The following is a 24,656-nucleotide window of genomic DNA, read 5'->3' on the forward strand; positions in this document are numbered from 1 at the left end:
AGCATTTATATGGTAAAGGCATGCTTGAGGGCTCTTCTTCTGAGCAGATGGAGAGCTTACGGTGCTTTCAAGAAGAAAATAGTTGAACATTTGAAGTGGAGTGACCATGTTTACGTGAAGTCAAGCTATTTGTCATAATAACGCAGATGGGGATTACATGAAGCAACGGTTGATAGGTTTGAATGTTGCGGGCACCAATAAACGATGTGTGTGAGCGCTATATAGGACAAGCTCTCCTCCTCCACTCATAAAAAGCTTTCTGTGCGTTCATTCCAGAGTGACAGTAATGTCATCACGGCATTACATTTACATTACATTACACCAGCTCAGTGGCCTTGTGATTAGAGTGTCCACCCTGAGATTGGGAGGCCAGGGGCCTGGGTAATACCAAAGAGGGGGGTCTAAATTGACCCTTACAACTCTGTAACTCTGGCAGTATATAACAGCTCCATTTGGTTCCAATTAGTTACGGCGAGACCTTGAACATTTGAGTACCATTGCTCTAAGCCAGGGGTCTTCAACGGACCCCTTAGCAGAGGGAGATATGAAGCAAGGACCCCTATTAATTAAACTTGTTCATAGAGCTTCATAGACTTGTTTGACAGCACCATCATCAGTGTTAAGTGTATAGGATTCATGGTCATGTGTACTTTCAGACATTTAACCACTTAAGCTGTCAATACTTGACCTTTCAGTCTGTACTTAGTTTTTCCCCCTCTACACCAAACCGCTTTGCCTACAAGCTTGTAGAGCAATTTTTGTCTACCGTTCTCCTAAGAATAGAAAAGCTAGGGTTCAAGTGGTTAATGTAACAAAATAAAACAATAATTCTATGTTTGTCTTAAATATGTAACGCCAGCACCACTATTCCAAAGCCCCATCAGTATTTTCAGCAATGGGATAATATGGTTTTGGCTTGGTACTGGTAGATCTTGTTGAGCTGGTCATTTTAAAAATAGTTCTCAAGACAAAAAAGTGTAGGCACCCCTGACCTACACGGTACACTACACCCTACGATGTGAGTCAATCAGACATGTTTACTAATTCCCACACGCAGAATTCCCCGGGTGCCTGTGGGGTGAATATTTTAGTGACAGTTTCCCCTGCTGTTGTATACAGCTATAGAATCTAGATATTTCTGCAATGGAAATCTGTGCATTTTTTAATGAGAATCCTGTGTCCATATTCTGAGATGAACATTTGGCCTCATTGATTGATTGAATTGAAGAGTTGTGAGCTTATAGATCAGCTATTTTGGCGAAGATATTGTGTGTCGAGGGAAAATATTGACCCCTGTGGGACTCTGCATAAGATGGGCTGTAAAAAGTATACGGTAGTTCGTTTGTGTAGTGTCACTGTACATACAAATGTTAAGAATTGTATTTTAGATTCTATGTTATTTAGAGAGGTGCCAGGACCATGGTTTATCTAGTTTGAATGCACCTATTGTTATTTAGATTTCATTTTGTTTAGACAGAGGCTACTGGTCATGGTTTACCTGCTATCCTAGATTCTTGAGGCACTACACTATCACTGTAATGATATAGAACCCTGGGGGACTAAGCGGTTAAACCGGAGCAGTGTGAGCTTGTAGATCTGCTATTTTGGACCAATGTTTGTCCCAGAATAGGGACTCAGTGTGCTGCTGCTGCTGCTGTTTTCTTCTATGCATGTTACTTACTTACTCCTCTTCGTCCCCTATGGGACATAAGGCTTCAATGAGCGCTCTCCATTGCATCCGATCCCTGGCAGCATGTTGCGCCTCTCCCCAGGACAGGTTCATCTGTTCCAGCTCCTGCGTCACAGTTCTGCGCCAGGTGGTCTTGGGCCTCCCAGGTTTTCTTTTGCCTGGTGGTGTCCATCTTAAGGCCACCTTTGTGATGCAGTCCTGCTCCATCCTCAGTACATGCCCTAGCCATCTCAGGCGTCTGTGTGTAATGTCCTTGGTAATGCTCCGGCTCCCTGTTTGCTTGTACAGTTCATTGTTTGATATTTTATTCGGCCAAAAGATAGGACATATACGTCTGAGGCATCTGTTATGGAACACTTCTATTCTCCTTGTGTCTGTCTTGACCACTCTCCAGCTCTCAGAACCATACAGCAGAACAGACATCTTCGTTTTAAGGCTATAATATTGTTTTGATCTCCAGATGGAGAGGCATGTTAACATGCCTGCAATATGCATGTTCAGGGTGGTGTGGGACTCACTCAAGCCCTAAGAAAACAACAAAAACAACAAAATCTATATGCTGCACATACTGTAACACATGCTGCTGCATATACGTAACACATGCTGCAGTTTCCATGTTGTTTATTTATGGTGCATGTGTAATGATGAAGTTTGTCTCTGTATAAATGAAAATAAATGACAGCAAGCAGGTTGCAGAGTGGGTTGGACTCCCCGCACAGTTGGCGACGAACCGACAGCATCCACATTCCTGGAAACTTCCATTCCTGGAAAAAAAAACCCAAGTAAGGAGGGATGGCCTGCATGGAATCCTGTACTGTATCTGCCCCACGGATCTGCCCCACGGATCACATAAAAGAGCAAATAGATAGAGAACTAGAAACTCTTGCTTTGTGGAAAGACGACCTCCTCTATAGCAACACCTTCACAGTGTCACAGTGTCGTCTGATGAGCCAAGAGGTGACACAGGAGTGTTGACGTGCAGGATATGAGCATAGCTGCATACAGGTGCTTACAGGTGCATACAGGTGCATGCAGGTAAGCGTGCTTCTTTGTCTTTCTTCTTTGCATGTCGAGATACGCTCGATCATGTACTGTACATCGTTGGTGTTGTTAGGAAGAAACCTCTTATCTCCATATTTTAACTAGTTGTGTTCTTTCCTGAAATTTAACGGTCAGTAACAGTTTGGGATGAGGTTTCCACCCAACTGACATGATAATATGCTATGTGTTAGGATTATTTGTGTCCTTTTCAAGCTTTTGTTTACGCTGTGTATCGTTGCTGTGGGATGACCTTCGTTTTGTTTCTAGATTGTTTTGATGTCGATTGATGTTTTTTTATTGGCAAAAATGCATGTGACTTTTAGATATCTGTCAGAGGATAAAACACAAAAAAGCTTCAGAGCATAATTTGCATTGTGGTCCTACCTGCAGGACGGGAACCCCTTTTGGTGTTTTTACCCTTCAAGATGGCAACATTTTTGTAATTTTTTAATAAGTAATAGTTTTTCAGAAAACTTAGGTCAGGATTTAGATGGTGTTTTTAGAATCGGCTGCAGTCCTAAATGGGTTAAGCTATGCTCAATTTGAGACTTTCATACAATGGTGTCATATAGCCACAAGATCACAATGTGGTATGCCTGCTTTAGAAAGCTTCTAGAGAATGTCTAACATTTTGTTAGTAGTTAAAAGTGCTGCACTGACCCTGAATCATGCCTGAGAACCTGAACATGACTTTCAGCTATAGAGTGTGCGAGTGCACAAAATCAATTAATCATACTCAGAATGTGCTAAATGGCAACCTAGTTCACAACAAAATGTGACAAAGGGTTTTGCTAAAGAGACCTGGCTTTTGTGACATCACTCGCTTGCACAAAATCAGAACTAACCCCGGACGAACTGGGGGTGAACTGGGGACCGTCCTATTTGCCTGGGCTTGAATCAGGGACTTTCACCACAATGCATCACAGAGTGCCTCTTGGTGGATAGACAGTCTCTAGATAGCCTTGTGGTTAGAGTGTGCGCCCTGAGATTGGGAGTTGGGGATCGATTCCCCAGCTGGGTCATGCCAAACACTATATTAATGGGAGCCAATGCCCATTGTCAAGGGTTGGATTGGGGGTACGTATACAAGCGTCATGTCCAGGGGGTGTACTTGGGGCGATGTAGCCTACTCATACAGTACATCATGGTGGCCTCACACTAGACGAGGATCAATGGACCCTTACATATCTCTAACTCAGAGAGTGTACAAATGTAACCAATTGGTTGCTCTGGCAGTTATTTTCACCGATTCTCATTTCAAGGACCCCCAGGTTTGACCTGAATTAGGCTACGGACCCCTATTTAATGGCATTTCTATCTCTGGGACCCCAATGTATATTGTAACATCAAAGTTAATTTAACTCTGAGTGTACAAATGGAACCAAATTTGGTTCCATTTGTACCCTGGAACTCTCCCAAGGACCCCTAGGTCCTATATGTCATCGATTAGTCAACTCGCTAATGAATTTTCATAAATGTATATGAATATTCAGCCACACCAAACAGCAGAATTCATTTATTGGAATGGTTATATGGCCTTATGATGCACAAAACAAGGAACCGGGTCCATTCTACAGCTTTGCCAAAACAAGCACCAAAGAAAGAACAGTGTGAACTAAAATATATGCTTGATGTAGCAGTGCAGAAATGTGTTTCAAGTGCAGAACTTCATCTTTAGTCAGCGTGTTCGGTCCTAAAACAAATAAATAAATAGTCGGACAAAGGGGAAGAATGTGTCACGTCAAAAATCCTCCTATTTGCTTTTCAAACGGTTCGCCACGCGAGGCACCAATGACCAAACTAGTTATCCAGAACAGTCATCACCTGCTATACTGCTATCACAGCCTGAGGGGAGACTTTGAAAAGACGAACAGAGATACAGATCTGTCTTTTATTAAGTTAGAAAAAGATCAGATTTTGCGTAAAGGGCAGCGTTTCTTGAATGTGTCACAATTGGAACGCTTTCATGACTTCTATTTCCTGCAAGAAGAAAGCAAAAGCAAGCACTTGGTTGAGTAATTCCACGTAATAATGTAACAGGTGCACGGTTCTGGAAGATACAGACTGTAGAAATGAATACAAACATTAATACAAAATAAAACATAGAGACTGTAGAAGCTAATAGAATGAATGTGTGCTATCTTTTCTTGTAGGGGTGTCAACATGCACAAGAGCAACCAAAGGAGTCCTCCAGGTAAATATTCACTAAATGGAAAACTGTTCAAGTTTCTGATATTTCTAATATTCTCCACATACGGACTATTCAATTCACAAAGTTACATAGTCACATAATATTAGCCTACTGTATGTAACTTTGTTTTAAACTTTGTTTTATACAATCTTGTATTATATGTTTTAACAAAATCAAAGTGCCACAGTAATCTAGGATTATAGATTAAACCAAGAATGTAGTAAAAAAAAAAATCTGTACACTGGAACTATACAAACTAGAAAGATTGTGGTTGCCGCAATCGCTAAAATAGACCCCTCCCAATCTGTGTATAACATGCTATCTAAATGACATTTTTAACCTTTGCATAATAAGACTGAATGGTTGTAAAGTTTACACCTGAAAACCTGTGCAGTGACGATGTGCCTGATTGTGATTTAGATACAAAATGGGATTTGCCTGCAGTCTGAGCAAAGCATGAGATAATATGACATCAAAAGTTTTAGACTTTGTATTTGGAGAAGCCATGTTTTCCTGTGCTGGACCACAACATAAACAGCGATGTAGTGTAGGAAGAACTGATTCCAGAACAGTTTTCTGTTCATCTCCCCCATCTCAAAATATGTTGTTCCAGAAGCACCCAGAAGCAAAGTGAGATTATATATTCAAAGATTTTGACACATTTTCACAATAGCTAAAGTTTAAATAATGGTTAAAGTGTAAAACCTATACAGTGACAGATGCGTCCCAGGTTTTAATGTGTTAAAGTAAAGAAATAACCTCACACCATGGGAGCTTTAGTGTTATAATGTGTTCTGTTTCTTGTTAAAGGTGGAAACTCTTTGTTCTACCCAGTGGGAACAGAGATCAAGGCTGGCTACCTGTACAAGTCTCCTCCTGCCAAATGGCCCAACACAGAGGTGGGTTCTGCATTATAAAATAATGGTTTTAGTATATATACTGTAACAACATAATATTATGGTACTTTGTAGATTTAGGAAAATGTTCCATTTGGTTCCTATCAATCATTTAGCATGGGAACCCCCTGGAACCTCCTCAAGGAGCACTGGGGGTCCCTGCCGTGACGTGTAAGTGTTTACACCAGGGGTGTCCAAACTTTTTTCAAAGGGGGCCATATTAGAAAATATTAAAACACCCAAGGGCCAACCTTACTATTATCTCCTGACATAATGTAGTGACGTACTAGTCTATAACAAAGTCACATAATGTAGCGTCGGACTAGTCTATAACAAAGTCACATACATGTGCATTGCATTTAAACGATTCCATTCTATTGAACTCATCATATCATCATCAATATTTCATATCAATGGTCTTTTGTCGGGTGTGTGCTGTGAACAAAAAGTGTCTCTCAGCCTTTTTTCAGTCATATGTCACATTACCAAATGTAACCAGAGGAGCAACGTAAAATAATAATACATGGAAGAAGGAACAAGGAAGGAACATTGACAAATTATATTCTGGGAAATGCCCAGGTTAAAAAGCTTGAATGCCTCCCCCTGGCCAGCCGGGGGGGATAATTGACACATCACAAAAATTACAAAATCACGGGATAAAAAATATATATATTAAAAAAAAAGTAAAAATGTCATACTGCGGGCCGTATTTCATTTATCCCAGGGCCGCATTTGGCCTGCGGGCCACACTTTGGACACCCCTGGTTTACACGCTTGGTTCCATCTCTCCTCTGGCAGAAATCGTGGAAGCGACGTTTCTTCGTGCTGTACAAGCTCAACGAACAGGAACACCAGCTCAAGTACTTCAGGAGCGCAGAAGACCGGGAGAGACAACTGGGAGATATAGACCTGTCGCAGTATGTCAATCAACCTTATTGTCACATGTATAGGTTTGCAGGCGTGTAGTGGATGAGATTTTTTGTTTGTGTGCAAGCTCCAACAGTCATGGTTTTCAGGAGGGTGAAGGGGCATTTGCGAAAAATAAATATACACCAAAAGTAAACTAAAAGACATTTACATTTAGCTATTGAAAAATAGCAGATCTACAAGCTCGTAGCGTGCCACTCGGTGAGCTTGTAGGTCTGCTATTTTTTTAATATATTCTTTCAGAATACTTTTTTTTTATTTCGACGTCAGGCCTAAATGGGTTAATTAAAAAAGTGGCAGCTGTGTACGTGCAGAGGTTAGACATAAAGGTGCAAAAAGTAGCAACTAATCGGTATAGGTCCGCGTAGGAACTAGGAAGGTAGTGATGGGGCGTTATGGGGTTGTTACATTTTCTAAAGTCTAGACAGAGGTTCAATGGAACCTAAGACATGGCAATTTATTGAATACAAGGGAACAGGTCCCTGCATGATATGAATATGAACAGCAAATGAGTATGAACAAAAGCATGATGCAACCTGTTATATAATCAAGATTCGCTCCACCTGAGTTCATTGGTGGGGACGCCCCTCGAAGCGCGGGTCAGTGCACATGTCTGTCCCCGGAGAATTCTGACGTATCTCTACGTTTCCATAAGCTATATAGCACGCTGTGCCTGCTTGTGATCTTGCTACGCACGGGTATAGTGTGCACTGTGCACACTCTTTGAAGTAATGGTTGATGCTTTAAAGGTCTACTGCTGGTCTTTTTACCAGCAGTAGTCTGAATTATATCTACAGGTAAAATCCACATGGTGGATCCACGTAGAAAAATAGTCCCCAAAGGAGAACGAATCCACACAAGGAAAACAGTCCAGCTAGACTAAAATGTTCCAGTGTGGCACCTGCTTCCAATGTTATCAACCGATAATCACCAGTAGGTTACTTATCAAGATGATGCAATCAACCCACTGCCAAGTAAAACTGACTTATGTCACTGTGGTTAAGACTCATATGAGGTTAGGGGACTTACGTGGCCGGTTAAGGTTAGGGGACTTACGTGGCCAGTTAAGATTGATATGGTTAGGGGACTTATATGGCCGGTTAACACTGATATGAGGTTAGAGGACTTACGACGTAAGTAAGTGGTTTAAGGACTTCTGTGTTTTGTACCATACTATTGTATGAGTACAGAACAAAGAATGTTTGCTTTCGCCATCTTTGTTGAAGAAGAGTCTGGGCAATTTAGGGTTTTAAGAGTTAGGGTTAGATTTAGTCAGACAACGCGACCAACGTCATGTCGGACGTCTCTGTGTTTCCTAATTGCAGCCAAGAGTGTCCAGTGTACATGCAGTAGGTCGATTGCATCGTCTTGATAAGTCACCTACTAGTGATTATCGGCTGATTTTCATTCAAATCCGCTAAGTGTGGTGCCAGGTGTTCAGGCCAGCATGGTGACAGGTGGTGTTCAGGCCTTGTTCAACAGTCTGATGGTAGCCGGGTGGAAACGGAAAAGATGCAAGCCGTTGTGGGCTTGCATCTTGATTAAAAACAGAGAGGCCTAGTATAGATGGGGTTTAAGTGGTTGATGTGATTTTGCAAAACAACTAAACTTAAGAACCTATAAGAAACTGTGTGGAGGAATTTTGTTGATGCAATCCAAACATACAGTACATATCGTCTCTGTCGGGTGGAAACCTCATGTCCAAAACTGTTTCTTTTCAGGGTAAAAAAAAGAGGCAAAATAAGCAAGATCTAAAAGCTCAAAAGTTAATGCGTGGCTTCTCGCCTGCACGTCTCGAGCTTGTGGAACTGCTAATTTTGATGCTTTTGAGTGATGCTGTAGTGGCGTTCATTTACAAGAAAACACAAAAAGTTTGAATATGGAGATGTTTCTACATGACAGCAATGATATACCATACCTATACTGTACCTGAGCAGCAAAACAAAAACAAGTCAGCAATTAACTTTATTAACATAAATTCCACATTCTTAGAATCCCACAGAGAGTCTGTAATTACACCCCCTAAAGGTTTCTGCTCACATGCACGCACGCATAGACGCACTGAAACACAAGCACACACTTGTGTAACTTTGTTTTTAAACTTTTGTTTGCCATTTGTATAGGCAACCTGGCTATTGTAGTCGCACGTCAGTGTCACGCACCAAAAATACTTACAGTTATAGTTTGTAGATCTGCTGTTTTTGGTGTGCGGCTCCGGCAGTCTGGCATGCAACTAAGACGATTGTTTTTAAACATAAAACAGCTTCATGTTCCTGCTGTCAACAGCAGGAACATTTACATCAGCCCACACAACTATCCTAAGTGAACCGTGTGTGTGTGTGTGTGTGTGTGTGTGTGTGTGTGTGTGTGTGTGTGTGTGTGTGTGTGTGTGTGTGTGTGTGTGTGTGTGTGTGTGTGTGCATGTGGGTGTGTCAGGATCATGCGTTTGTACATCAGCCCACAGAACCATCCCAAGTGGAACTGGGTCCTGAAGAACTTCAAGTGTTCTCCAGCCTGTGTCCTCTTCATCAAGACCGCCGAACGTGACTACTTCCTCATCGGCGAGAACAGGTCAGGAACATTCCCAATAGTGAGTCGGGACCCATGTGGGGGTCAGAGGCCAATCTTTATGTGTCGCGAGTATACAAGTTTATTTTTTTGTTTCCTACATATTTTCATTACGGGGTGCATACTTAGTTTAGACTAGTCATTGGTTAGACATGGGTTAAGGTTAGGTTTAGGTGTGCTGCCCCACAATTTTTAGAATGTAAAAATATAAATATCTTTCTAAACAATTCGATAAAAACGTGTGTTAAATATTTTAAGAAGTAGGGAAAATAGTAGATGGACAAGTACAACCTCACAACAACTTAAATCTGCTATTTCCCGGGGTCCCGGGGAGACATCATATTTCTCTTTTGGGTCTCAAGCTAAATGTTTTGTCCCAGGGATTTACCCTCAATCGAGCCCTTGATGCTGAGTGCCACAAAGGGAGGCACTGGGCCCTGAGGCACTGAGTTTATCAATGGTCCATTGTGTGACCTACTAAATCCTGAAGTGTGGGTCTAATGACGTGCGCGTGACGTCATTGAAATAGCGTACCACCAAAGATAAAAATCACCTACTGGAGGCAGTGAGACCCTCCAGGGAGAGGGAAATAAAGAGAAAAACCTGAACAGACAGGACAGACATGTGTAAAATACCTGTATCTTATTGTTGAGGGGATGAAAAAGCGGGTTGTGGATCACCAAACACCCCGTATACAGAGACGTCTGTTCACGCCAAGGGCCGCCCACGATCATTGACGCTGCCGTATTGCAAGACTTCCTGCATAAAACCAAACCCAAATGTTGTCACACCATCACTAAACCTGGGTATATTTTACCCGATATAATAAATTCCATAAACATATTTATTTCTCATCAAAATATGTATAGTACAACAAGAACAATACATGGCAATTTGAGATAAAGTCACCCAAACACCTGCCTGTAGAAAGAAACAGGGATGTGGACAGGCAAACACACCTACCGTCTATGATGTCACTGCGCATCATGAAGCCAACCAAGGACCCATGCACCCACCTCAGACATCAGCATCAACATTATGAAAATCACATAAACATAATTGTCCGGGTGAAAAATCACCCAGGTTTAATGTTCTATAGGGTTAAAACGTCATGCTTCTTTTACCTGAAACGCTAGTGCGCCACCCTGACCAAAACCTTGTAGTAAATGCAGAAGAAGAGCTATAGGGTACTTCATGCACTGGGTGAGCAGCTTGAAATGGCCGTGTGACTGTGAACTCTATGGTTCACGCGGCCACAGATGTCAACGTCATCCAGGAGGAGAACCTGTCAGACTGTTTAAAAATGTAAATAAGGGACACCTGGCCGAGCCCAGAAAATGCATTTCCTGCATGTTAATTAAAGAGATGAAGAGACAGGGAGACCCCTGTACTGCACAAACACTACTATCAGAATATTTAACACTTATTTTATATTTTATTTAAAATATAACTTAGGCCTACTGTTTTTTGACAATGGGAACATGTGAAGTGATTCTCACAAAGTCTCAATGAATTTATTTTAATTTAAACTTCATACAAACATGCTAACATGCATGTTAGACAAACAAAACTGCATTTTAATTTGTAAATACAGCATTTATTTTGAGTATGAAAGACATGTAATGGGCTGACTCACATGAGCATATGAGGACGTCGGCGATACATGAGCTTTATAAATAAACGGACACGACTTGGTAGACTGTTAATCTATTAATGTAATAGATGATATTAATAGTTCCACCAACACACCTGCTGTTAATCCACAGCACTGTGACTAACTACACTGTCCCCACTCCCAGACCTGTTCAAACGCAAATAAACGTCATTAGACCCTGACATTAATACCGGGATGTTTTATGCCACTGTTTCACAAACAATGGGTGAGGAGTCAATTTCTTGTCGCGAACACATGCATTTTTTGAGGTAGCAGGTGAATAGACCTTTATTTATTTTATTTTATATATCTTTCAAAAGATTTGAATTAATGAACTAGAAACAAAATTTCAAGAAATTAAAGTAGCATGCTGCAAACAAAAGATATAGCTGTTTAAAGGCCAGCCAATAGGAAGACAGAGGGGCGGGGCTTAAGCAATTAAGCAATTACAGCGTGCTCCTATTGGTGGTCTAAGTCCATGGAGCAAGTTTCAAGACTGTAGCATGCTGCAAACAGGCCCGGTTCCGGCAAGCCGCCCCGCGTCTGAAACGGTTCGTCCATGTCGCCGTTTGATGCGTATGCGCCGGGCCAGCGTATGACGTAATGACTACTTGTGCTTGATATGGCAGTGGTGTCAGATTACATACATGTATACATTCATGTATACATAGGGGCATTACCTTTAATCCTCCCAACACTAAAACATATCGTCATTACGTCACCATCGAAAACCAATTACACCTTGGCATTGGGTCCTATAATTCACATCTTTATTACGTAACGTCATCATTGAGAGCTAGTTATACCAGTTATACCCTGACACAGTATACCGCTAATCAATTTACAAATTACATATACATATACATAGAGGCATTTCCTTTCCACCTTTCACCTTTCCTTTAATCAACAAACACTGATCGACATATACGTCACCATCGAAAACCGATTAAATGCGATGAAATCTACAACAACGTCTCCACACAGAGTGGTGTGTACTCCATCTACCCCACGACTACACCTGTCAAGGTCTACTGTGACATGGACACAGATAGAGGGAAGTGGACAGTCATCCAGAGACAGCACTGTTAACTTCTACAGACCCTGGGCTCAGTACCAAGCTGGGTTTGGAGACGCATCAGGCGAGTACTGGCTGGGACTGGAGAACATGCATCTCCTCACCAATTTCAGAACGTATGAGCTGAGGGTGGACATGGAGGACTTTGAGGGGAAACACAGCGTTTGCCCCCTCTAAAATGAGAAGCTGCATATCAAAGGGCTAAATGACCTCTCTGTACATTCTGACCACATAGATGATCTACCTGTACAAGCTCACAATGAATCACAATGCAACACGATGATCTGTCAATCCCGCTCTGTCAGTGTTTCAGGAAATCAGGCTCTCGTGTTCACATTCCAAAGACAGAAGCTAGTTTCCATGAAGTTAATTAAATATAATAACCATTGCAACAGGGTTGCCAAGTATTAACACCTTTGCACGCCCATGCCACACTTCTCCTCTCACTTCTTCATAATTGACATACCTTGCTACTCGGGGCCTGCCCTACTTGCATCGAGGGCAGGCATGCTTTCAAATGCCCCCGCAAACTATATATATATTTTTTAACAATATATTTATTTCATTTCTTTTTTTTGGACAAACGGACAATACAACAAAACAATACATAATACAGACAATACAATTACTTAAAATGAAAAACAAACAAAAAACAAAACCAAAACATACAATACATACTATATAAATACAGTATAATAAAATAAGGGCACTTAGAATGGTAACAACAACAGAGTCCTTATGGCCACAAGACCAAACAGCTGCAGAGAATACAATTACACATTTTCAGTTTCCACCATTAAATAAGATAAATCATTAACCGTCCGCAAACTATAGTTAGAGGCCTGGAATCCTATATGCTATATGGAGCCTATATAAATATTAGAGGTGATTCATTGCATCAAATGATACGCATATCTATCTCTCTCTCTCTCTCTCTATCTATCTCTCTCTCTCTCTATCTATCTCTCTCTCTCTCTCTCTCTCTCTCTGTCTCTCTCTCTCTCTGTCTCTCTCTCTCTCTCTCTCTGTCTCTCTCTCTTTGTGTGTGTGCGTGCGTGTTTGTAAAGGACCCTCTCTAAAACGAGAAGCTGCATCTCAAAGGGCTAAATGACCTCTCTGTACATGCTGACCTCATTCTGGAAATAGATCTACCTGTACAAACTCACAAGTCACAATGCAACATGATGAGCTGTCAATCATGGTTTCTGTTAGTCACTGTTACAGGAATCCTCTGTCGGTGAGTTTCCAGTAAGGACGTTTTTTAATATGGTAAACATGTTGTGTTTCCATGGAACTTAAGCCAGGCATTAAGACCATTAATGGGTCCATTTGGTTTAGCTCAGGTGGTTCCAGCGAGCCGCCCCACGTCTGAAACGGTTGAGAAATGACAGAGTTACGTGTTTCCCCGATATTCTCCATTGACTTTCAATGTGTTTGTGTGCGTGCATGTGCGTTTGTGTGTGTGAGAGGTGGTCAACTTGGTCTAAGTGCATGGAGCAAGTTTCAAGACTGTAGCATGTTGCAAACAAAAGTTATAGCTGTGTAAAGGCCAGCCAATAGGAATACAGAGGGGCGGGGCTTAAGCAATTAAACAATTACAGCGTGCTCCTATTGGTGGTCTAAGTCCATGGAGCAAGTTTCAAGACTGTAGCATGCTGCAAGCAAAAGTTAGAGCTGTGTAAAGGCCAGCCAATAGGAAGACAGGGTTTGTCTGAAAACGGTTGAGAAATGACAGAGTTACGTGTTTCCCCAATTGTCTCCATTGACTTTCAATGTGTGTGTGTGCGTGCACATGTGTGCATGTGCGTGCGTGTGCGTTCGAGTGCGTGTGTGTGTGAGAGGTGGTCAACTTCACCTTGAATCATTAACAATGTATCATTTTCACCTGGGTTATGCTATGCAAATGCCACCACTATTGAAAGTTAAAAGCACACTGACTCAGTGAGAGAACGTATGTCCGAACAAATTGCTCTATCGCAAAAAGTAAAAGTCGAATGCGATTTTTGTTTTCGCCGTGAGTGACCCGACACATTAAGGTACGCCGTGTGCGATCGTGGTATTCGTACGATAAACAACGTGGTTATAAGAGCGAGTTAAGAAATTGAGTTTTATGACACATTATGATGGTACACCTGTCGCTTTCAGGGCTGTAGTTCACGTACCGTATGTATCTGGGCTGTGGTTGTGACATTGGGTGAAAGAGGACGAGTGTGGCTACAAAATTACCGAAACCCATGCGTGTAAAGTTAATATTTTGGCCGTGAGGACGATTAATTTTGTTCTGAGAATTTCGGTACAGTCTTCACAGTGGCTTCTCACTCTGAGCCGGTCTCTCTCTGGGCGTGCGACACTGTGAGTCGAGATTTTTGCTCAGACCAAACACACTTTGAACTGCGATAGCGGGCAAACCGTGCAAAGTATTCGAATTCTGTCTGAACCACAACAAAGTCGATGGCCTCGTGTGCTGTTTGAGGTTTAAATCGTGTTTCTACGTAACAGTATGCCAGAGTAATGTGGCTCCAAAGTAACGTGTCGTTTTCCCATTGACTTTGAATGGGGCATTTTCCGCGTAGTTTATTGCGAATTACGTCGGCACAGTAACCCGAAACCGAAAGAAAAGCACAAGCACACCATTCCCGGCCGAGCCGCACGTTTCGATGCATATATTGTGGGGCTTTGGTAAACCGTGCGGCCGGCCATAGACGTCAAAGTTTTGTGTCTTGACTATACGATTAAGTATGTGTTGCGGATTTCAACCTGTGTTTCTGCCATTGCATGGCAGGCACCCAGAATGAATGAATAGGACAGGTCAAAAGGGTGAACTAGACTATATGAGCAGCTCTGTTAGCTTTAGAAATGACTAAAGAAGTGAGAGATGCAGCAGACCTGCAGTTTACTATAGGAGTTTGTTAAAAAAAAAACATTATTCTTTTGGAATCAATTCGTCACAGGGCTATAACGCATTCATTTCCTGTCTTTCCATTTCCATTTCTTGTTTGTTGCAGTTTTACGAACTTCATTGTGAGGATGGTCAATTGTGCAGCAAGGGGGTGTGGTGGGGTTATACTCTAGCTAGCGCAGTGGTTCTCAAAGTGGGGTCCTGTATTAACACAAAGTGTGTTAATATAGCATCACAATAATTTATCCATATTTTATACATGCTATTCAAAAATATCAAATGATATTTTTGTAACTATATATTTTTATGATCTTCCAGCTCGGACGTAGATGAGTGGTTCTCCAACCTGTTTGATGCCCTGAAATATCGCCCGCATCGAGTGTTCGACACCGAGGTACTTTAAACTCACCTCACCTCTGACAGCCGCACGCTCGCACACAATATCCTTCTTTTGCCATTTTCAAAACAAATTGTGAAATGGGACTTTAGGCTGTTCCGCATGAGTACATTGAATACATTACTTTTACTGACTGTACAGAATATTTCTGTACAGTGACAGTAACACAGAAAGGCTTAATTGATATATGTAGTGCCATGACTTACTCTCTGTCTTTCTCTCTCTCGTAATGGAAATATTAGAATGCCAAATAGGTTGCCAAATATATATGCATATAACACTATTGTATTGATACATTTAATGAAGCCTACTATAGTAGATAGATACTTAACACTCTAATTACCACCTGTTCCTCACTGACAAACTCATTAGAGACTGCCGACTCATGTAAACCTATTTCAAACTGTGTAAGTTAACTCTAGAAGGGTCCATTTAAGGAATGACCATCTCTTTACTCCTGAAACTCTGTACACTCCTGAAAGTATAAAAGATGTGTGATATGTGTGTAAGGGAGTGCTGGGGGAAGCTCTGGAGGGAGACACTAGTCTCTCTCCGGTGTGATGACATATACAATAAAGGAATGGAGTTTGAATCCTGATGGTTGAGTCCTGCATCTTCTTAATTTGTTTACTTACTCTCTCTCTCTCTCTCTCTCTCTCTCTCTCTCTCTCTCTCTCTCTCTCTCTTGCCAAAGGACTCCAGTGACAATTGTTCGGCGCCCATTGAGGTAAACATATCTCTGTTCAGCTAACCTTCCTCACAACCTGTCTGACCAGTCCCACGGCCAGCCTTCATCCATGGAAATGAATCAGAACACCATGGGGGGCCCCAAATGGGGCCCTCATGGGTCTGTATTCTGTAACTCTTGAGAGTGTACAAATGGAACCAAATGGGGCCCTTACGGGTCTGTAACTCGACTTGTGTGTACAAATGGAACCAAATGGTACATTTCAAAAGGTTTTTGAATGTTTTTGAAATAATTTTTTAACTATAATGAGTTTTTCTATGGTTAAACTGGAAATGTATGCATGGATAAAGTGGTTAAAATGATTGTGATGAATACTTTAGCTGGGGACCCCCTCAAACCCCACCTACAAAGGACCCATGGGGGTCCCCGGACCCCACTTTGAGAACCACTGGTGTAGAGAGGCCGCCCCACCGGGGAATGGAAAGACCTCCAGCGTTTTCCGCCCTCCCAGTCTACATTATGTGTCGAAGTGCCCCTGAGCAAGGCACTTAACCCCTGTAACTGCTCTCTCTCTAATCCTTGGTTTCCGCACTGCTCCTAAAGGTTAGGCCAAATGCAGAGGTCATGTATGTGCAAATATTCAGTGGAAACAAATACCCTGAAGAGGTGAAGACTAAATGATCATTTACTAAATGTATACTGTATGAATGGCAGTGTGTAATTAGCATACCACAACACTGTGTACGACACTATGATATATTTCCTCCGTAAGCCTGATTTATACTTAGCCAAGCGTGTGAAAAGTGGGAGTGATTGGTGCAGGCAGTAAGGAGTTACGGCGGTGTTTCTGACAGACACACACACAGACACTCAGACATTGTTAGAATTATAGTATGATTATTATTAGGACACATATAATATTGTTATTGACCCGGTTTCTCAAAGGACACTTCTTACACCATGGTGTAAGAAGTGTCCTTTGAGAAACCTGGCCAAGATGTCTTGTTCTTAATATCCACAGGTTGACAAACTAAACAATGTTCTTTATTTTAAATTGTGTATATGGATCCATAGACGTACCTAGTAAACAATGCATGATGTTAATCCAATTAATGTTGACCTTCTTGCTGGCTGACCCAACAAGGGACCCCAAGTTAGATTCAAGATTCCAGAGATGTTCTTGGTCACATGCTCACATGTGTGTGTGCAGTGAAATGTTGGGGTGTCAAGACAGCGCCACACTATGCTAACAAAATTAATATCCTTATATATATAGCGACCAGACTTGGGAGGTAGAGCAGCCGTTTGGCGATCCGAGGAATCCCAGTTCTATTTCCGGACTAGCAGTGTCCTTGAGCAAGACACTGAACCCCTAACTGCTCCTAATGAGCAGGTTGGTTCCTTGGTTTCCTCCGTCGTCACTCGTCAGTGTGTCAATGTTTGTGTGTGAAATGGGGGTGATGAACATTGTGGCGAGCTTTGGATAAAGGCGATATTGAAGTCAACGTGTTGATGGTTTCGGTGCCCAGCAGTGGCCAAGACGCCGGGTTATTGCATGGGCTCTCTCTCTCTCTCTCTCTCTCTCTCTCTCTCTCTCTCTCTCTCTCTCTCTCTCTCTCTCTCTCTCTCTCGGCATCTCACATGCTGAGCTGTGGGCTGACGTCACTCACAACAGCAACCGTTGCCTAAAAAGGGGGATTTTGTGCTGACGTCAGGCTTGTCCATTTTCAGAATCGAGGGGATCGGGGATCTCCATAGTACAGACGTGTGGCCATATGTTTTCTGGGAAACAGTCAAACCCACAACTTGACCTTTAAATACTATAGATGTTGGATCCCCCCATCCCCCCCATAACAAGCATCCGTCTACACGCAAATAGCATTTTATATTATGTGGTGACCGTTCTTCTGAGCTTGATAACAGTACTGTACTGTATGTAACTGGGTTGTAATTTGAATGTGTTCATTCATTCATGCGTTTCCGTTGTGTTTGTTTGTGTGTTTTCGTTCCCCCCAGGCTGATGCTGCTGCTGCTATGAAGCAGGCTGATGCTGCTGCTGCAATGAAGCAGGCTGATGCTGCTGCTGCAATGAAGCAACGCTCCATGTCGGACCCCCCTCCCAGCACGCGCCGCAGGGCCACGTCAGAATCTGAACAGGTGCAAAAGGCTCTCTTTGATTGGCTCCTTGTTGATCTGCTGTTATCATTCTGTAGAATGCTACCTGTCCCGTGTAGGGATAGGGAAATGGTTCTCAAACGTTTGCATGTCATGGACCCCCATTTGGTCATGGACCCCCATTTGAAAATGTTTTGTGCCAGGGATCGACCCCCAGAAGGGATTAAATTATAAAAACAAAATCCAAAAAAAAAAGATAGCAGATGTACAAGCTCTCAGCACGGCACAAATTGACACTTGTGCATCTGCTATTTTTTAATAGCCAACATATGAATGGATAAAGCCGCAAGCGGATAAAATAATTTACCTGCGGACCCCCTGGGGGGGTACCCGGACCCAACTTTGATAACCAATGTTATAATTATAAACGTTAATGCTTTCTGTTTTTCTTGGCAGGGATCGGATTACCCGAGAAGACCATATTCAGAGCCTGTGAATCTGTACGACTACCCCAGATCCTACCTCAAACAGTTATTCGTATGTAACTTTGCCCTGTTTTTTTTTTCACAACAAAATAATGCAATAGGCTCTATCCACACAAAATAACTCTTCCTACTTCCGGGCCTTCTTCCCTACTTCCTTCACAGGTGTTACCAATGATACTAATTAAGGCTCTGTTCCATTCAGTGTGCAGTGGTTCTCAGTTCTCACGCCTTTTAATTTTATGGACCCCCATAATAACTCAATTCTGAGTTATTATGTGGGTTATTATTATGAGTTATTATTACAAATGGAACCTTACGGGTTGGAACCCACTAGGACACTTGAGGTCCCCCTGGTGTAGCGTAGAGTGTTTCCACTGAGTCAACATGCACAACAGCAGCACCCTGACTGTTTGACCAGAATGGAAAAGAGCCTTCATTACTGTCATTGGTAAAACATTGGTAAGGTCTTTCCAAAAGTGTGTGTGTGTGCCATTTAGAATTGATTGATTGTTGCTGTGTCCCGCAGAGAAAGGAGATGTCCGACGACGAAACGTTGAGCATCAGTGAAGAGAACAACTACATGAAGATGGAGGCAGTGTGAGTGTCACTTCCTCTCACAAAGTGTGTGTAGATCTGATCAGTGATCATTGGACAAATTAAATCAGTGTTGGACAATATTACTAGGGTTAGGAAAATAATATGTTAATTATTACTTATTACTTATTACTCCTTTAAAAAGTAATTATATATTATATTACGTATTACTTAGTATCAAGAGTAACGTATTATAGTTTCATAAGACGTTTACGTTAACGCTAACATAATAAATATAAATATCAAGATTCAAGTGATTTATTGTCTAAAATGTCCAATTCGCTGCTTCAAATAACTTGTCAATAGGTGTCCTACCCAAGTTACCCAACAGCAGAGTTTAACTGTCTCAATGGAAGAGTTGGGAGACCGCAACTCCAACCAGTTCCCAGTTCTATTATGATTATTTTGGGGAGTTACGGTGTGAAAAGGTTGAGAACCACTGCTAACTGTACTTAATGGAAAAGAACATCACAGCAGCCCTGAGCTGGGTCACGTTTTGGCGACAAACCACCATCAGTCATATGTATCTCATATGACATGTGTGACGGTAGACACACTCTGTGGAGCCGTGACCTTCACTGTGAATTACAGCCTGGCTTTGACACGTCAAACTATGTTTGCTTGACCTTCTATACATGCATGCATGTATTCATGTGTTTGCTGCTGTCTCCTTTGTGTGTCCGTGATAGATATGAAGACATCAAGTTGTGGGAGAGAGGCACTCAGATGTAAGTGTATTTTAGTTGATAATATTTTTATTCCGGTAAAAGATGTACTGTACGTGTAATCACTTGATAATCAATCAATAATACGCATAATCACAATATAACTTAAACCCAGGGTAACACGTTAAGGCAGAAACACTTGTTTCCAATGTGATCCTGCAGCATAACAAAAAAATATAATACCGGTAGTACAATAAATGACACAGCACCAAATAATGCATTTTAGATACAAATGAGATTTTCATTTGATAAAGTCCTGGTTTATTTGTTACAGTTACATGCATTTAATATTAGGAAAGTAAATTTATTTCATTGAATCAAAAAATGAATCGGCAACGACCCACCATTGTTTCAACATTACATTACAGTGTGTGTGTGTGTGTGTGTGTGTGTGTGTGTGTGTGTGTGTCTAGGACCATTGAAGTCAAAGAGATTGATGGAGGAAGCCTGGTCAAGTCTATAACTAAGGTCTACGACAGACTGAAAACCCAGATGTCAACTGAGAGGTTGGATGTTGGAGAAAGGTACATGAGTCATGAACCATTGGTCACGTTCCTTTACACGCACGCACGCACGCACGCGCACACACTTCAAAATATATACTATGTTTCCCACATTTACTTGGGTAATGTGTTTAAGTATTTATTTTGTATCTGTTTCTTACTTTATTGTTCTTTTACTTGTTTTACTTTTGTTTTTGGAGACTTTCACTCAACTATTATTTCAAAGACAAATTTGTAGGTTTTCACTCCAATGCATTTCTAGGAAGGGGAACATTTTGTTATGAATTAACCATTTAAACAAAAGAAAATAGCAGATGTATAAGCTCACAACGTGTCACCCTGTGATGTGTTGTGAACCTGTCTATGTCATTTTCTCTATCTTTGAAATTGCTTTACATTTTTATTTAATACAACAATGCATAATACATTGCTAAAAAAATGTAATAAGAAAACATATATTGCAATTTGTACTTGAATGCAAGCAAGTAATACTCCAGTACTTTAGGTCAAGTTCAAATTTGACCGAGCAACTTGTAGTTGAGTAACATTTGATCATTTGACTATATTTTGAGCACTGGGGTTGAATACTTCCTGTCCAAAGTAAATAGCCTCCCTTCCTTTGGCTCACATACCTCGACTGACAACAATTACTGAGGTTGCTATAGAGCCTGTCAACAGACTAGAATAAACTACGGGCCGCTTATACGACCAGTTCGGCCAGTTTGGCGTTCGGCCAGTTTGGCGTTCCGCCGCCGCTGCTGTTGTTTGTTGTGCGCTTGCTCCCCCTCTTTCGGGTCATTTCATTTTGTTACACTTTTAAAACGCCATTGACTGGAGTCCCCCAGGGCCGTATTGGGTGTTTTATTATAAGTGAGCACAGAACAGATAACACAAACTAACAGGACACCAAACAATGACCCAACAGGGACGGACATGGGGAAGAATAATATACACATGAGGGCTGACTACACATGAGAACACCTGGGGAAGACAAGAACATAGAACATGAACAACACACAGAAATACAAGACAGGCACAGTCTGACTGTGACAATCATACTACAGTGGCACTCAAAATTATCAAATATAACAGATGTATAAGCTCAAAACGCGGCAGGAAGGCAAGCGATGCGTTTTGAGCTGAAAACAATTGCATGTGGTTGGTTAGATGAATTTGCTGTTCGCTCGCTCTAAGGATGTCAGTGTTGTTGTTTACAGTATCTACCAAAACATAAAACATGATGGATCACATTCTTCCACTGCTGAGTTCACAGGTTTAGCACTAAACAGGAATGTGTTAACTACAGTACAATACAGTATATTTCATTAGCATTTCACATGTTGTCAGGTATGTATAGGAGGAGCCTTCCGCACTTCAGTGTTGTTGGGTGTATTAGCCATATTTTGAAAAACATTTTTTAAATAGTTCAACTTCCCAATCTACATTGACACATATTGAGCTTGTAGATCGGCTATTTGAATTATTGTTTAGAGAAATAAAGAGCCTTTATTTGCAGCGGGTAACTATACGTACATTTACGGAAGTGCAGTTTTGAGGTATGCTTTACTTTACTGTAGAATTTCCATTTCTCAATACTTTCCCACTACAGTTATTTGAAAACTTTAGTTACTTACTACTTAGTTACTTACTACAAAATATGTACTTTTACTTAGAGGCTATAATTTTGAAAGTACCTTTGTACTTCATTGTGGTATTGAAAATTCTAGTTTTACTTATAAGTAATACAAAAAACGGAGTACTTTCACAACACTTGGCATAAAGGTTAAAGGCTCTGTAACTTAGTTACTCTGATTACATCTCTTCTTGGTGGCGTGCACAACCGGGTTTGATTGACAGCTTCCTCACACACTCCTACTGCTCCATTATTTCTGTATGGCATCCTAAAACTGTCAGCTTACTGGAGCTCCGCCCAGCCTGTAGGCACATCAGCAACATTACCTGGAAGCATCTGTGCAATAATTAGGCCTAAGTAAGTCAATGAATAAATATATAAAGGTTATATACTGTACCAGGATATATAAATAGATTCAATGCTAAAACATGTCAGAACTTAAGCAGGAAAACCGGGTTCAAATCCAGGGTAGAAATTCGAAGTTACATACGTGTAGTGCTGCTTTAAGGACAAGTACAACAATATAAATATGAATACAAATAATTATCATCAACTAACATCAATTTACAGTAATTAAGAAAACTTAAAAAAGTATATAACAGAATAAAAACATAACTATAAAAAGTATGAAAAGGCCTTCATATAAAAAGGTCGTTTTTCCCCCTAGTAAAGGATGACACTATAACTGTGCGAAGCCTTAGATCCTACAGTAGAAGCCCTGGACGCAAAGCTTGATCACTCCATGTGGTGACACAAGCTTGTAGATCCGCTATTTTGCCAAATGTTTCGATCGCCCCAGAAACGGTACGCTAATAATAGTGGCATGTGGTTTAATGTAGTGGACAACAATGTGGGGTCCGGGGACCAGCAGAGATAGTTAGCATAGCTTCACAATCATTTTAACCACTGTATCCATTTATACATTGGCTATTCAAAAAAACAACAAAAACTGCAGATGTAGTTCTGCTATTTTTGATTTCTTTATTTTTTTTCAACCAGTGTCAATTGTCTATAGCACTCCCTCTGCCAACCTGGGGAGAGCAACGGACTGACCTCATGTTTCCTTCAATGCATGAAGAGTCCAAGCCGCGTCTTTTCATCTGACATGGGGGAGTTTCCCCAGTTGAACTATAGTGCAGAAGGAATGTTATTCCCAGGGATCATCAATATGTCCATGGCAAAAACTTGTCCTTGTCTGTGGGATTATTTATTTTTTATTTTTTACACACCAATTACTGAATGCCAAGTCTCCAGGTTTTCTTCAGAATATGTATGACACTGATAGGAGTCCAACTATAGTACTAGTGGTTCTCAAATGTTTTAGGACCCCATAACTGAGTGTGTACAAATGGAACCAAATTAACCTGTTTGGTTCCATTTGAACACTCTCAGAGTTACAGACCTGTTGTCATTCAATACAATAATGAATTAATTAACTGCATTTTTATAGCGCTTTTCCAAGTGCTCAAAGCGCTTTACAATGGTTCATTCAAGCATACATTGGGAGGTGAAGCGGCGAACAGTCGACGCCAGTGTCCTCACTTCCCACATTCACACACCAATGGTGGCAAGCTCACACCAACCAACTCATTGGAGGCAATGTAGGGTTCAGTGTCTTGCCCAAGGACACTTTGACATGTGGACTGGAGGAGCCGGGATTCGAACTGCCGACCCAGTGATCATTGGACGACCTGCTTTACCTCCTGAGCCACACAATGAGTGGACAATGTTCCACTTATTTTGTATGTCTGTGGCAAAAATGTGATTTTTACATAAATGTCCACAAGCCAGCATGTTGATGTCCCCTGGTTACCAGTTCGATTACCGCATGTTTTAAAAATATATCGTTTTTTTTTTTTTTTTTTTACATAAATCTCCTCTACTGGGGGGGTCCTTGACACAATTTTTTTTTGAGAAGCACATGGTTTGGCGAACATCATTTGATCATTTTGTCGACGTTGTTTTCCTCCAGTGATGACCGCATAGAGGACTTTCTGGCAGACAGTGGTTGTTTCATAGAGAACGGAACCGTCTCTTCTGTAGAGAAAAGTAAACACACTGCCAACACCTTGGAAAAACAAAGCAACATTGTCAGGTGAGCATCACTGCAGGTTTGATGTTTTTCTATAGCATTCCATTGTGGGGATTTCAAGGAACGTGTTTTACAAGATGGAATGCGAACAAATAGGCCTATTGTCTCTAAAGTAACGAGAGGGACATTGTCATCAAGTGGATGATGGGGGAGTGGCGTACAGTAACTATAAGTAGACTACATTTACACAATATGAATTGACCATGTAAGTCCTATTTAGATATGCATTACAATGTGACACGTTGTGAGCTTGAAGATCAGCTATTTTAATGATATTTTTCGAAAGTTCCGGAATAATCCTTTATTTTTTGGGGAAATCTTCTAAACTTAAATACAGAAATGCATTGATGTTAAAAAGAGCATGCACAGCCTGTGCCATGGCTCAGCGGTCCAGGCACCTTGGCTGGTAATCCAGTCTGGCAGTGTGCAGCAGATTCAACTCCCGATCCCAATCTCCCCATTTCCTGTCAGCCTACTATTGTC

General features: G+C 41.3%; 1 protein-coding gene across 3 annotated transcripts in view; it reads left to right on the forward strand.

Moving 5' to 3' along the window:
• Positions 1-2,586: 2,586 nt before the first annotated feature.
• The window catches only part of LOC310874239 (pleckstrin homology domain-containing family S member 1-like), a 26,575-nt gene continuing 4,505 nt past the window's right edge, over positions 2,587-24,656 (forward strand). The window contains exons 1-14 of one of the 3 annotated variants that reach the window (XM_083786964.1): positions 2,587-2,725; positions 4,885-4,925; positions 5,733-5,821; positions 6,617-6,735; positions 9,182-9,316; positions 15,260-15,335; positions 16,033-16,065; positions 17,303-17,419; positions 18,043-18,183; positions 18,598-18,678; positions 19,153-19,223; positions 19,910-19,948; positions 20,359-20,469; positions 24,054-24,176. In XM_083786964.1, the coding sequence (XP_083643090.1) occupies positions 2,676-2,725; positions 4,885-4,925; positions 5,733-5,821; positions 6,617-6,735; positions 9,182-9,316; positions 15,260-15,335; positions 16,033-16,065; positions 17,303-17,419; positions 18,043-18,183; positions 18,598-18,678; positions 19,153-19,223; positions 19,910-19,948; positions 20,359-20,469; positions 24,054-24,176 (1,226 nt within the window). In that variant the 5' untranslated portion in view covers positions 2,587-2,675. The remainder of the gene's footprint in view (positions 2,726-4,884; positions 4,926-5,732; positions 5,822-6,616; positions 6,736-9,181; positions 9,317-15,259; positions 15,336-16,032; positions 16,066-17,302; positions 17,420-18,042; positions 18,184-18,597; positions 18,679-19,152; positions 19,224-19,909; positions 19,949-20,358; positions 20,470-24,053; positions 24,177-24,656) is intronic. The other 2 variants (XM_083786965.1, XM_083786966.1) reach the window with 2 other exon arrangements.

Source organism: Protomyctophum parallelum (genome assembly GCF_964188405.1).
Source record: "Protomyctophum parallelum genome assembly, chromosome: 17".
Lineage (NCBI taxonomy): Eukaryota > Metazoa > Chordata > Actinopteri > Myctophiformes > Myctophidae > Protomyctophum > Protomyctophum parallelum.